At 41.8% G+C, this 15,541-nt stretch overlaps 1 protein-coding gene across 1 annotated transcript in view; it reads right to left on the bottom strand.

Annotated features, from left to right (window-relative positions):
- Nucleotides 1-15,541, bottom strand: part of LOC115481940 (interleukin-18-like) — a 101,437-nt gene that overhangs the window by 41,843 nt on the left and 44,053 nt on the right. Inside the window, exon 2 of the mRNA XM_030221425.1 lies at nucleotides 14,012-14,071. Coding sequence (XP_030077285.1) covers nucleotides 14,012-14,046 — 35 coding nt within the window. The 5' untranslated portion in view covers nucleotides 14,047-14,071. The remainder of the gene's footprint in view (nucleotides 1-14,011; nucleotides 14,072-15,541) is intronic.

Below are 15,541 nucleotides of genomic sequence, written 5' to 3' on the forward strand. Positions count from 1 at the left end.
TATATATACAGTGGGGGGAAATAAGTATTTGATCCCTTGTTGATTTTGTAAGTGTGCCCACTGACAAAGACATGAGCAGCCCATAATTGAAGGGTAGGTTATTGGTAACAGTGAGAGATAGCACATCACAAATTAAATCCGGAAAATCACATTGTGGAAAGTATATGAATTTATTTGCATTCTGCAGAGGGAAATAAGTATTTGATCCCCCACCAACCAGTAAGAGATCTGGCCCCTACAGACCAGGTAGATGCTCAAAATCAACTCGTTACCTGCATGACAGACAGCTGTCGGCAATGGTCACCTGTATGAAAGACACCTGTCCACAGACTCAGTGAATCAGTCAGACTCTAACCTCTACAAAATGGCCAAGAGCAAGGAGCTGTCTAAGGATGTCAGGGACAAGATCATACACCTGCACAAGGCTGGAATGGGCTACAAAACCATCAGTAAGACGCTGGGCGAGAAGGAGACAACTGTTGGTGCCATAGTAAGAAAATGGAAGTACAAAATGACTGTCAATCGACAAAGATCTGGGGCTCCACGCAAAATCTCACCTCGTGGGGTATCCTTGATCATGAGGAAGGTTAGAAATCAGCCTACAACTACAAGGGGGGAACTTGTCAATGATCTCAAGGCAGCTGGGACCACTGTCACCACGAAAACCATTGGTAACACATTACGACATAACGGATTGCAATCCTGCAGTGCCCGCAAGGTCCCCCTGCTCCGGAAGGCACATGTGACGGCCCGTCTGAAGTTTGCCAGTGAACACCTGGATGATGCCGAGAGTGATTGGGAGAAGGTGCTGTGGTCAGATGAGACAAAAATTGAGCTCTTTGGCATGAACTCAACTCGCCGTGTTTGGAGGAAGAGAAATGCTGCCTATGACCCAAAGAACACCGTCCCCACTGTCAAGCATGGAGGTGGAAATGTTATGTTTGGGGGGTGTTTCTCTGCTAAGGGCACAGGACTACTTCACCGCATCAATGGGAGAATGGATGGGGCCATGTACCGTACAATTCTGAGTGACAACCTCCTTCCCTCCGCCAGGGCCTTAAAAATGGGTCGTGGCTGGGTCTTCCAGCACGACAATGACCCAAAACATACAGCCAAGGCAACAAAGGAGTGGCTCAGGAAGAAGCACATTAGGGTCATGGAGTGGCCTAGCCAGTCACCAGACCTTAATCCCATTGAAAACTTATGGAGGGAGCTGAAGCTGCGAGTTGCCAAGCGACAGCCCAGAACTCTTAATGATTTAGAGATGATCTGCAAAGAGGAGTGGACCAAAATTCCTCCTGACATGTGTGCAAACCTCATCATCAACTACAGAAGACGTCTGACCGCTGTGCTTGCCAACAAGGGTTTTGCCACCAAGTATTAGGTCTTGTTTGCCAGAGGGATCAAATACTTATTTCCCTCTGCAGAATGCAAATAAATTCATATACTTTCCACAATGTGATTTTCCGGATTTAATTTGTGATGTGCTATCTCTCACTGTTACCAATAACCTACCCTTCAATTATGGGCTGCTCATGTCTTTGTCAGTGGGCACACTTACAAAATCAGCAAGGGATCAAATACTTATTTCCCCCACTGTATATATATATATATATATATATATATATATATAAGGCTTCACATTGAGAGCCGTAGTGCTCTTCTAACATCACAGACAGAAAAACCCTTGTGTTTCAAAAGGTAAAGGATACTAAAAGAATTCACAAAATCAAAAAAGGAGGGGATCCATATCAAAAGAACTAATAATAACAAGTTGAACTTAACTTTTAAGCATGCAGGTATAGATAAAGAAGTGTCATGGGTTCCAAACACACCGTTGCAGGCCTCAGTTTTGCAAAAAATTGCTGTATCAAGGCGTGTATTTACCACAAATTTAGACACAGGTCTGTTTCCTGCTTGTTAGGATTCTCTCAATCATTTAAACGGAGATAAATTGCTGGCCTTTTCCTCTTTAAGATAGAGTACTTGCTTGAAGTAATAGATTTTTTGAGTACCTAAATAATTTCTGACTCTCAACCGACTGATCTAGGTAACTCACCCCATTATACAGATTGAGTTTAGTTACATTATACATCCCATACAAACATGATCTGGCGGAAATCACCGACGAAATCAAGCTATGCTTAAACATCATGAACTCATGGGCAAATGCATTCCAACTAAAACTCAATACAGAAAAAACACACTGTCTCATCATCTCATCCCAATACAATACTTACAAACCCGCAAACATTAACACCCCAGGATACACCCTCCCTGTCTCAGACAGCCTGAAAATTCTCGGAGTAACAATCGACCGTAACCTATCGCTAGAGACCCAAGCGGAATCCACTATAAAGAAAATGTTTCTCTCAATGTGGAAGCTCAAACGCATAAAACCATTCTTCCCAAGGGAAATATTTCGTAACCTGGTACAGTCCATGGTACTAAGCCACACAGATTACTGTAATGGAATCTATGCAGGATGCAAGGCTCAAATCAAAAAGAAACTTCAGACCGCCCAAAATACAGCAGCCAGGCTTATATTTGGAAAAACACGCTTTGACAGCACCAAACCACTCAGAGAAAAATTGCACTGGCTACCAATCAAAGAACGTATCACTTTCAAAATCTGCATGACTGTTCATAAAATTATTTACGGCGAGGCACCGGGATACATGACAGACTTCATCGACCTGCCAACCAGAAACACTACAAAATCTGCACGATCATACCTAAACCTCCACTACCCAAGCAGCAAAGGACTCAAATACAAATCCACCAGCTTTTCCTACCTAAGTGCACAACTATGGAACGCACTGCCAAAAGCAGTAAAAACTACGCTCGACCACCTAAATTTTCGGAAAGCACTAAAGACAGGCCTATTCAGAAGAGCATACCCCACCGACCCAACATAAAAATGACTGTTCACTTGCGACACAATGCAACTAAAGACCGTAACGAACATTACCTGACTCTTCTTCCCCCTTTTCCTCTCTAAGTTCCCCCAACTGTACCTACCTTACATGTACCTCATTCTACCACAATATCACTTTATATTCATTCATACCATGTATTTGTTCAGACCGTAATCGGCTAACGCCGTTAACGGTGATATGTAAGACACATTGAGCCTGCAAAAGGTGGAAAAATGTGGGATATAAATGTAACAAATAATAATAATAAATAATTGTGCCAAAATTAGCCAGCTCCACAGTGAAAATTGCTGGATAGCCAGTTATATTTATTTTTTCATCTATTAGATTGTAAGCTCTTTGAGCAGGGACTGTCTTTCTTCTATGTTTGTGCAGTGCTGCATACGCTTTGTAGCGCTATAGAAATGCTAAATAGTAGTAGTAGTAGTAGTAGTTATATCGTGCAATATAACCAGCTACCTTTAAGCCGCTATCTGGCGATATTATCTGGCTGAATATTGCTGGATAGCTGGTTAAGTGCCATTAGCGCAGACCTACACATGCATGCATCTGGCATGCTTTCCCTGTTGTCACCCGTTTTTTGCTCACAGCCTATTTGCATTGTTTGCTTACTGCATCTGGGAGCAGGTGTCTTATACCATGCTGACACACAATTTTTTCATATTGGCCATAGCTTGGAAGCTATAATCACTTGTCTTTTCAGTGAACTACATTCAGCACTCGATAAAGGAAAAAGTGCATTACTAATTTCCCTTATCTCTCCACAGTGTTTGATCTGGTAGATCATTCATTACTCTTTCCAGTCTATGATCTATTGGAATCACAGGTAGTATATACCACTGGTTCCATTCTTTTCTCCGTAATAGATCGTTCTCTGTATTCTCACCCCCTCCTCCCCTTCCCCTTCCACCTTCTACCCCTTTCCCTGCGGTGTCCTTGAGGATTTGGTGCTCACTTCACTTCTGTTCAATATCTTTTTTGGTCCCTCACCACTCTGGTGCAGACAATACCCTCTTGGTCCTCTACACTGATTCTCTATACACCACTCTGGCTCCTTACCCCATTTTGGCTTCTGGGTGTATATTGACCAAAAGCTCTCTTTTGAACCACAGATCTCAGCACTCACTAGGTCTAATTTCTTTGCCCTTCTCCAATCCGGCTCTGTTTGTACTTTCATCGATCAAACTTCTCAAATGACCCTCATCTATGTCTTCATCATCTTGCAACTGGACTATTGCAAATACAGTCTATGCTGGCCTACCACAATATTCCATTAAATGCATCCAAACCATTCAAAATACTGCCTTACAAATCACATGCAACAAAATTTGACCATGTTACTCCTTTACTGATTAAACACCACTGACTTCCAGTTTTTTACTGGATTCAATTTAAGTTACTTACACTGCTCCATAAAGCGCTGCACACCAGTACCCCCGCCTATACTGCATTTTTGACAATTCCCCATACTTCTGGAAGAGCTCTTCTTCCTCTCTATGAAGGATGCCTTTTCTTCCCTCCAGTCTTCTGTGCTCCTGGAGTCCATGGGTCAATCTGCCTTTTTATGTGTAGTAAGTACCCCTACTCTTGAACTCCCTCCACTTCCGTCCTTACAGAACTATCCTTCCCTAATTTTAAGGTGGCCCTTAAAACCTACCTCTTTAAATTGAACTTTGGAGGCAGTATGCAGTGTTGAGAGCATGTAATTTTACCATGCTCTCTGCTTCTTTTCACCTGTCTTCTTTCCCTTTGCCTTGCTTCTCTTTTGATTTTCTTCCTCTCTTTCCTATGTGTAATGGAGTCCTTTCCTTTTTAATCTTGTAATGAGAGGCGGTATATCAAAACTAATAAACCATAAACCATACTATGCATGCGTTAGGAAACTGAACTGAATTTTAGTGCCGAGCCCTAATGCACACTTTCTGCATTGGCTCCTGAGTGACTTAAAGTATGCACACAGGTTTCAGAGCAAATGTATTTGTAGGTGCAGGGAAAAGGGATGGGGCACAGGAAGGTGCACTAAAGATTTCTTCCTGCTGCTTGGGTAACTTGGTTTTTCTTCTTGTAGGCAGGGATCTCATGATTGCAGTGATCAGTATCAGTGCACTGGCACTGAGGCTCTAATGACTGACTGACAAGAGGGGTATGATATTTTCCTAATGATTAAGATGTGGCATCTCTGCAGTCCTGGTTTTGTCCCAGCATGTCTGTGGACTTGGCTGTGGAGTTGGAGTCTGATGCAATTTTGGGTGTAGGTTGAGTTGGAATTAGTAAAAATGTATCAACTCTGACTCCAGCTTCAAAATAAAAACTTATGGCATTAGTATATGGAAAATTTATCATTTTATACTTATATGTTTTATTTGTTTTTTGTCCTGGATCTAAAGTACTGGTAAATAAAAGTTATGTTTACCAGTACTTTAGATCCAGAACAAATAATTAAATGACAAAATATGAGTAACGGAGTTGGAATCAGAGCTGAAGGTGTGGCGTACCGACTCCACAGCCCTGCTTATAATAATCCTTACTATTTTTATGGCACTATTGGAGGTATGCAGCACTGCACGATTATGATTAGCTTCTTCCTCAAAGAGATTGACATCAGGGATTGTAATTTTATAACATGTTGCTTAATTGTGCAGGGCAAGCAGGTGACTATTTTTACCATATCTATTTTATGACAAGTAGGTGCCACAGTGTCTTTACAAAACACTAGGGTCAAACCAGCAGAAATTGCAGCTAGACTGAAGCTGCAGACGTTTAGACCTGCTTGGAAGCAGTCAGAAATGTGGAGGAATGGCTAAGTGGTTAGAGCACTGGGCTTGCAATCCAGAGGTGGCCCTTCAAATCCTACTGCTGCTCCTTGTGATCTTGGGCAAGTCACTTAACCCTCCATTGCCACAGGTACAAACTTAGATTGTGAGCCCTCCTGGGACAGAGAAATATCCAGAGTACCTGAATGTAACTCACCTTGAGCTACTACTGAAAAAGGTGTGAGCAAAATCTAAATAAATAAATAAACTCATAAAGTATATGTATATGTGCATATTTAAAAAGCATGTTTAAATCATGACTCTACATGTGTCCCATCCAAACTCAGCCTCAGAACATACTTACTTATGGATCACATAAAAGTGCATGCCTTTTTGACACCGTGCATATTTTTATGTACGCAACCCCTCATGTTGACATTGTAAGTAGAGTGCTAATTGTTTTTGACTCATGTTTTTCATAAGGACCAATGATAAAGGCATACTTTGCTGAAATACTGCAACATTGGGTTTCCTTTCCTTGAAATATCTCCTGTATACCGCTGTAGAAGACTTTTTGTGTTATTCCCCTAGAAAACTGTTTTTTTCTTTTTTGCAAATGTTTTAATTTCTGAATAAACTGAGCCTTTTTGTCATCCTGGCTCGTTGTTTTGGTGCCTTCCACTCTTTCTGTTTTTCTTTATATCTACTTGTGGAACGTTTGTTTTACTTCTTTTCATTTGGTATTGTAAGTAGCATTCTATATGCTATAATATATACTGTTATTTGACTATTTTTCTGTTGATACTGTCTATCACCTATTTCTAGATTGTTCTTGCTGTAATTTCCTCTGAAAGGCAGTAAACAAATAAAAGTCCTTTTTGTGTGCATAAAAAGGCCTTTATGCACAAAAAATCCTTTATAACACTTCCTGAATGGATACCTGAGATAACATGACTTGCTGAAGGTTATGTTAAAGAGTGGAAATGAGAAAGCGAGATTTCAGTGCTAGTTTCCCAGCTTCTCATCCCATTGCTCTACACTTATCACTTCTATAGCGCTACAAGGCATACGCAGCACTGTACACCAAACAAGAAAAAGACAGTCCCTGCTCAAAGAGCTTACAATCTAAATAGGACAGACAAAACAGAACAATTAAGAGGTAAGGGAATTAAAGAGGTGGGGATAAAAGGGTATAGGGCAAGTGAGTAGTGGTTAGGAGTCAAAAGCAGTGTTAAAGAGGTGGGCTTTTAGCCTGGATTTGAAAACGCCCAAGGACGGGGCTAGACATACAGGCTCGGGAATTCTATTCCAGGCATGAGGTGCAGTGAAATAAAAGGAACGGAGTCTGGAATTAGCAGTAGAGGAGAAGGGAACAGACGAGAGATTTATCCACAGAACGGAGTACCCGAGGGCGGGTGTAGGGAGAGACAAGAGTGGAGAGGTACTGGGGAGCGGTAGACTGAATGCACTTATAGGTCAGTAAGAGAAGTTTGAATTGAATGCGGAAACGGATAGGGAGCCAGTGAAGTGCTCTAACCACTAGGCCACTTCCTTCTTCTTTTTGTAAACTCTGCTGTTTTTTGTTTTTTTTTTAAGAGAAACTGGAATTAAAAGCCTCAAGATGAAATGGAGAAAACCCAAAAATGGCTGAGCCTGTTCCTGGGTACATGGAACCAGCTAGCACAGTACAAAAGCCCCATTTCTTCCTAAAGTGCCACAATGAGACCAAAAGGACTTTGTTGTTGTTGTTGTTCTTTTTCCTTTAATAAGTAAAAATACTGCACATCACAATCGTAGTGAATGAAAAATTCACTCATCAAAAGCAGGCTTTGTTTTTGTCTTGTGGGCCTTTGAAATATACTTCCTATTTGCAGGCTCTCAGAATGGCCTTAAACATCGTGGTCCTATCACTTGAAGCATCTGAAACTTTTGTGTTCTCACAATAAATAATTCCTGCTGAGTGAGTGATTCAGTCTGGTAAATTATTAATAACCTGTAGAGCAGGGGTGTAAGAGAACACTGGGCATAAAGATAAGCTTTATTTGTTCAAATAGCAAAATGAATGGGGAGGGGGGGGGGGGGGGGAGAAGAAGAAGCAAGAGGGAGAATAGAGAACCTGAAGAAAGGCATGAGGAAGCTCTAAAGATACATATAAAAACATAACTATGCAATAGAAATAAAGTGCTTGATTTTATAATAGGATACTTATGTGAAAAGTACAAAACGGGCATATTACTAAAGTATTTATTAATTTATGACATTTATATCCCACATTATCCCAAAGAAGTTTGAGTTCAATGTGGCTTACAAAAACAGTATTGGATACTCCAGCAGTGGTCAATCCAGGTCACAGGTACCTGGCAGAAACCGAATCAGTAGCATACGATTTGAGGATTTTGCGGAATCTAGTATATTCCTGTATATTTCTTATTTTGGGTGGTAAGGAGTTTCCACCGTTTGGTTCCTAGGTAAGTGAAGTCTGCAGAGTGGACAGTTTTGTAGATCACTTTTTTGCAATTTGGCAGGTGTAGTCTGAGATAGTTTCTTGCCTCATATTTAGTGTTTCTTTGGGGTAAGTTTATTAATGGTACCACATAGTCTGAAGCTGTGCCATGTAGTATTTGAAAGATAAAGGTACATATTAAAGTAGACTTCCAGAACTAGGCCCAATAGGGCACAAAATGCCTTTGCACAAACTTACACCTGCTGTGTAAAAAGTGTCAATGTATGCATGTACTCTACACATGTACCTGTGTGTTCTATAAAATATACATGTACATTGCAACTCGGCCTCCACTCCATGGAACACCTATGTGCGGATCATGTATAAGTAGGCACATACATTTTTCACACATATGCGGTCACACAATTTTATAACAACCCTTTTTCATATGTAAAACAGGCTTTACAAGTGGAAGAAGCCTCATAAAATTATCCCCAAATTATGCGTGTCTATAAATAACACATAGTACAGTGAGTATGGGGGCTTGACACATTCTTGGACCATAGATACTCATACAGAGGGTGCGTCTGTTCTGACATGAAAAGCAGCACATTTGAAGCTGGGGACACATTTTGCAATAGACACAGCAGGCATGGAATGTTGCTACTGACTGGGTTTCTGCCAGGTACTTGTGACCTGGATTGGCCACTGCTGGAAGCAGGATACTGGGCTAGATGGACCATCGGTCTGACCTAGTATGGCTACTCTTATGTTCTAACTGCCTTGGACAGCCACACAGCCACTGGAAGTCCACCCCCCTCTCAGCAAATGGTGCTTCTGCATGGCCCCCATCAATGTGACATAGTAAAGTTAATCCTATGGGGTGTATGTGTGGGGGAGGAGGGGAGCTCTGAAATGTGGTGGAAAGAAGTGTGTTTTGAGCACAAAAGATCTGCTTGCCACTGAGAGAGAAGAATAGGAATAGGGTACAGGGGTTACCCTATCTAGTGTAAAGGTCAAGGACTGATAAAGAGGAGAGAGGATGCAGACAACCCTAGAAGAGACAACTGGCACATTACAGAGGAATAAGGAGCTTTCCAATCTATCAAGAGGTGTGAAAGATGTATGAGGATAGAGAGCAGTGACTGTGCAGAGGAGATCAAGAAAGATAAATCCATTCAAACTTTTTGCAACTATTGGGTTCTTATGGACTACTAGTAACGAAGGCCCGTTTCAAATCGCAATGAAACGGGCGCTAGCAAGGCTCCCCTCCGTCCCTGTGTCTCCGTGTGTCGCCGGCCCCCCTGTAGCCTCCGTGCGAGAGCTACAGTGCAGTACAACGTTGGAGCTGAGAATGTGCTCCGCCCTCAACGTCATAACGTTTGACGCGAGGGCGGGGCCCACAGACTATGATTTTGTGTGGCTTCAGAGCTTCGAACTTACGAACCTGGCTTCAGTGACGTCAGTGTAAATAGAACGTTGAGGGTGAGTTTTATATATATAGATTTGCCTCACTGTTTTTTGGAGAATCCAATAAATGGAAATTGTATTATAATTCAGAACAGCCTCCCTGCTACATTTTCCCCTATGATTTTACTATGCCTATCTAATATTACATTTTATTATTAAAGCCTGCCATTAGGGGGCCCTTTTTTCATTTATTTATTTATTTTTTTTTAGTTTGGATGCATTGGGATAGGCTTTTTGGGAGAGTTATGCAGTTTTTGCCACCCAAACCCCACTGAAATGTTTTGTGGACCAGCCTCTGGGTTATTCCTCAGTCCCACTGATCTGAAAGGTCTACTATAAAAACATAATCTATAAGTCTTTACAAAATCCTAGCGATGCTGTACTCTATTTTTCCGACTATCACATAAACTTCACATCAGCCTGCACAGAACCCGATGGCTGGTGCAGTTGTTGACCACTCTGGCTTGTCAGAACAATACAAGGAGTCAGTCATAGATGCAATCATGTTCCACAGGAATCATCACTGAGTGCCAAAATATTTATTCATCACCTGACAATTTGCGTTGCATCACCTTGATCTCTGGGCCTGGCACTTCCTGACTTTTCCCAGGGTTACAGAGAGCCAAAGTCATCTGTGGCAAGAGGAGGAGGATGATGATCAGCTGCCCTTGGACTCCTCAGTCTTCCTTTAAAATGCCTCTGCCTAACACATGACCAAACTGGCAACTGCACAGGTTCAGGGTTAATTTTTAAATATTTTTTTTTCTGGTACCGAATCTGGGTTATTTGTTTCTTTGTTGTTAGAGAAAGATCCTATAGCTGAAGCTTTGTATAGCTTTGTTTTCAATCATATGCTCTTTTTGTACTTCAGTATCCCATATTAGAGACCATCTCTTTGGAATGACCTTCCATCTGTCTACTTTCTAGGTTTAAAACAGCACTTAAAACCTGGCTGTTCATAAAAGCCTTCACCTTACTTATAGAGTAACCTTGTAATGTGTTCTTTAATATTTGTATCATTGTTATATTAAGGTGACTTATTGTTATGCTGCTTTTATTATTATTTAGATTTTGCTCACACCTTTTTCAGTAGTAGCTCAAGGTGAGTTACATTCAGGTTCACTGGATATTTCTCTGTCCCAGGAGGGCTCATGATCTAAGTTTGCACCTGAGGCAATGGAGGGTTAAGTGACTTGCTCAAGATCACAAGGAGCAGTGGTGGGGTTTGAGCTGGCCGCCTCTGGATTGCAAGCCCAGTGCTCTAACCACTAGGCCACTCCTCCTCCTCCACTCCTCCACTTTTATGTTCCCCTTCCTTCCGGTTCTCCTATATTGTGTACATTGTCCCCTGGATTCTATATATGGTGCCCAAATTTGCATGCCCAAGATGTGCACATAATTTAATTGAATAAAAAGCTCTTAACTAGCAATAATTGTGTGCTAACAATCATTTATTGGCTTCAATTAGGATTTGCATGCACATTTGGCTGCATACTATTCTATAAGGCTTGTTGCCTAACTTTTATAGGGCATATCCGAAAAGGGAGCATGGCCAGGGGCGTGTTGAGGGCATTCCAAAAAGTTACATGTGGGATTTACAGAATTTGGCCTGAGCGCTCCCAAGTTTAGCATCAGTATTTATACCTGGTTTGCCACATGGAAGTCTAGAGCCTAAAAGTTCAGCATGGAATTGGTGCTAAGTGCAATTCTATAAAATGTGCCCTTTATAGAATTGTGCTTAGTGCCAATCTTTTTGAGGAACTGACTTTTGAGTGCCATTTATTGAATCCAGTCCTATTTGTCTGTCTGATGTCTTTCAGATTGCATACTACTACTAATCATTTCTGTAGCACTGCTAGTTGTACACAGTGCTGTACACATTACATGCAGGTACTTTTTCCTGTCCCTAGAGGGCTCACAATCTAAGTTTTTGTACCTGGGGCAATAGAGGGTTTAGTGACTTACCCGAGGTCACAAGGAGCTGCAGTGGGAATTGAACTCAGGTTGCCAGGATCAAAGCCTGCTGCATTAACCATTAGGCTACTCCTCCATTCAGTAGGCTATTCCTCCACTTAGGACTGTGAACTGTCTGGATGTCCAAGGATGATTTGATGGCATAACAAATGTACAGATAAACTATGAAACTATGTTTGTGTGGGTGTCAGGTTTTGCTTTGACTGCAGATGCTTTTTCCGATCCCCAAGAAGCTGCCATCCTAGGTGACTGCCTTGCTTTCTTAATGTTTATACAATACGTGTTCTTATATTCCGCTATATTCAAAAAGATTCTAAGCAGATAACAAATTAAATTCCTTCAATCAAGGAAGAATACAATAAATTAATAAGTGTAATTCTAACTCTTAATCTCATTTACTCTTACAGATATAATTTTCACTAAACAACGTTTTTAATGCTCTTCCAAACAGTGGCATAGCTACGTGGGATGATGGGGGCCTGCTCCCCCCCCCCCCCCCAATTTCCTCTGGGTCCCTGATTTTGATATTTGGTTTTCAATTTCACTAAAAGGAGCATGCAGGACGTGAGGGGAAGAGAGAGCAGGGTAGGCAATGCAGCGGTGCCGGAGACCGGCGCTGGACAAGGCTTCAGCTGGCAGGGTTTGGGGACCCCCACCAGCCAAGGTATTTGCTGCAGTAGTGGGTGGTAAGAAGATCTACATAAATTAATCAATTTTCTGGAACACTCGCCATACGTTAATTTAAACTGGCTCTGATCACAAGCAACTTCAAAGTTTGTAGGGGACAAATGGTAGGGGGAGCAGAAGCTGAGGAAAGGAAATAAGCAGATGGCAGATTCTGGTGAAAGAGGGCAGTGAAGATGCAGTAAGTAGAGGCTGGAGAAGAAATGGTGAGAGCAGAGAGTAAATGATAGGGGTAAAAGGCAAGGGGATGGATGCTTGGGAAGATGTGAGAGAGGCAGGAGGGTGAATTCTGGAAAAGAGAGAAATTAAGGATTTGTGGAGGCAACTCATAAGGATGGGAGAGGAGGCATCACATGGGTGAAGGGTGAGGTGGAAGTGGAAATGAAGGAAGACAGGAAAGAAATAAACACTGGAGAGAGAAAAATTAAGTAGGTGAGAAAGCTGAAAGATGCGGGGGGGGGGGGGGGGGGGGGGGGGGGGGAGGGGGGGAAGGCTAGGGAGGGGTGAGGAGAGAAGAGATGGCATAAAAGTAAGAAAGAAGGAAACCCAGAAGAGAATAAGGGAGAAAGACAGAGCTCAGTGCTTGGGTCCCTGGTGGTGGCAGCACTTCCATGGAAACAGCTCTCACAGACTGATTCTCAGAACTCCCAGGGTAAAGCCAACAGTGCAGACCTAATACCACCGGAGGAGCGCAGACAAATAGCCCTCAAATGCTCAAAGGAAATGATATTCAAATTATATGTGCGCTGTAAAAGTGAAAGCAAGGGGGAAGAACATGCTTGGCAGATAAGTAGAAGAGTTAGTAAGCACAGCTCTGGTGCGGATGCGCCAGACAAACCTGACCGTGAAGCACACATCAGCAACACTCTTCTGCGCCTTTAAATATAAACATTTCAATTTTTTTTTTACTTGGAAGACTTATATTTAAGAACAGAAAACAGGCGCCAATGTGTGGTTTCACGTTCAGGTTTGCTTGAACTCGCACATATTTCTTTCTCAGTACTGGCGCTTACAGGTTTCCTTCGCTTCCAAAAGAAATCAAAACTGGCAGATTTTGAACTGGAAATCAATAGAAATCAAACAAAATAAAACATGGAAAAGAAAATAAGATGATACCTTTTTTATTGGACATAACTTAATACATTTGAAAGCTAATCAAGAAATGTATTAAGTTATGTCCAATAAAAAAGGTATCATCTTATTTTCTTTTCCATGTTTTATTTTGTTTGATTTCTATTGATAACCTTTAAGAGTTGACTAACACGGCTACCACACCTCTCTACTTGAACTGGAAATCAAAAGAAATCCTCTCTTCAAATTTTTCCAGTGCTAAGAGCAGGGTCTGTTTGTGTGCTGTTCTCTGAGCATTGGAAAGGCATAGCAAGTGACATCATTAACATACATTTGACTACATTTAAATACAATTTGTGGCCACATCTGCCATGCATGTTGTTTCCTGTACAAATGCCCTCTAAGCATTCTGAACAGATTTGTATGCATGCCATTCCTGTGCTAATTGGCCTTACCGAGGAGGGTGGTAGGTTTTGAGAATCAGCCTGTCAGAGAGGTGGGAGATGTTTACAAACAGCATATGGCTGACTAGAAAATAATGTGCACTACAGCAGTCCATCCCTGCAAATTGCACTTGGAAATTTTAGAGAGAACATGGCAAAGATGCAGCTTGAGGTACAGGTGCTAAAAACTGCAACACACATTCACAAATGCATGAACAACACTCACCCAGTACCTACCTGGCAGGTTGATCGGGTTGTGCCTGTGCTTCCATAGATGTTTCCACTCTACTAAAGAAGCTGTTAAAAAAAAAAAGAACAGTTTTCTTCTCGGTGCTACAGCTTTCTTCAAGAAAAGGCAAGTGAGTGAGTCAACAACTTCCCACAGCTGACTTCAAAATCTTGCTGTTTTCACAACTACTCAGATTTGGACATAACCACTTGCAGCACTTCTGGACCTGTAATCTCTTGCCTGGGACTGTAAAGTTGTAAAACAAAGCAGGAAGTGACTGCATATTAAGAGTATGTGTTTGGCTGCATTCCAGCAGTTTTCTACTTCACTCATTCTCCTCCTTAACCATGTTTGCCAGATCTACACAGTAAAGTTATTCAGCTGCAGGGCTTTTTTTGAGGGGTACTTGGGGGTACTGAGTACCGGCACCTTTTCCATTGTCTGCTAAAATTGACTTTTGGTCCCCAAGTTTTAATGAATGTGCTCAGGCTCTACACAACAATTCTGCCTTGGTTGCAGGGGGCCTGGCTATTGTGGGGTGGGTCCCTCAGTGATCACCTCAGCCCTGAAGGGTGGCCTGGCATTTGAGTACGGACACCTTTTTTGCTAGAAAAAATCCACTGTTCAGCTGTCACAGGCAGGAATGCAAGTGGATTGTAATTCTTACCTAATTCCCCTTAACAAAAAACATGCTATGTGACAAATGACACAGAAATCTTATAGGTCAACATTCAGCTCACGGTGGTCATCATTTTTTAAAATACTGGCTGCCGCTGGCTGACTTAGACCTGGATATTGTGTGTCGGCACATATCCTGCTTTTCCTTCTATGGATACTTGATTTCAGAAACCTTTTCTATGTTTCTGGCCTTACCAGGTGAGCAGTCAGCACCTGACTTCCTGTTGTTTTTCCCCCCTCTTTTTCTTTTACAATATACCTTTCCTTCTTCCGTTTCCCTTTTGTAGTCCAGTCTTGTGTTATGTTATTTTTGTGTTGTCCCCTTTCTTTTCCCCTAATTCATTTATATATTGTAAACCGCTTAGGTTTCTATTTTGAACATTTTGCAGTATATCAAATAAATTATATATTTCCACTCTTCATGATGTATTGTAAGCCACATTGAGCCTGCAAAGAGGTGGGAAAATGTGGGATACAAATGCAATAAATAAATAAATAAATTGAACTTGAATTTACTAGCAGTGGATAACCGAGTCTGGCGCTGCTGGTACTCTGATAGCGATCGGAGGAAGTTAGGACTGCTATATATATGAAAATCTACAAAAAATGTCCCACTCCAAAAGAGAATATATCTAATTTAAGATAAGTGTGCGTGCTATAAATGAATTACTGCACTATCTTCATTAGACACTGTTGAAGCTTGACAATATTTAAGTTGGACACTTTTAGGGTGTTATTATTTTGGACATTGTATCAGTGGCGTTCCTAGGGGGGCTGACACCCGGGGCGGATTGCCGATGCACCCCGTCCCCTGGGTGCAGCGCCCCCCCTCCCCCCCAGTGCAGTGCGACCCCCCCCCG

This window comes from Microcaecilia unicolor, chromosome 12, assembly GCF_901765095.1.
Source record: "Microcaecilia unicolor chromosome 12, aMicUni1.1, whole genome shotgun sequence".
In the NCBI taxonomy this organism is placed as follows: domain Eukaryota; kingdom Metazoa; phylum Chordata; class Amphibia; order Gymnophiona; family Siphonopidae; genus Microcaecilia; species Microcaecilia unicolor.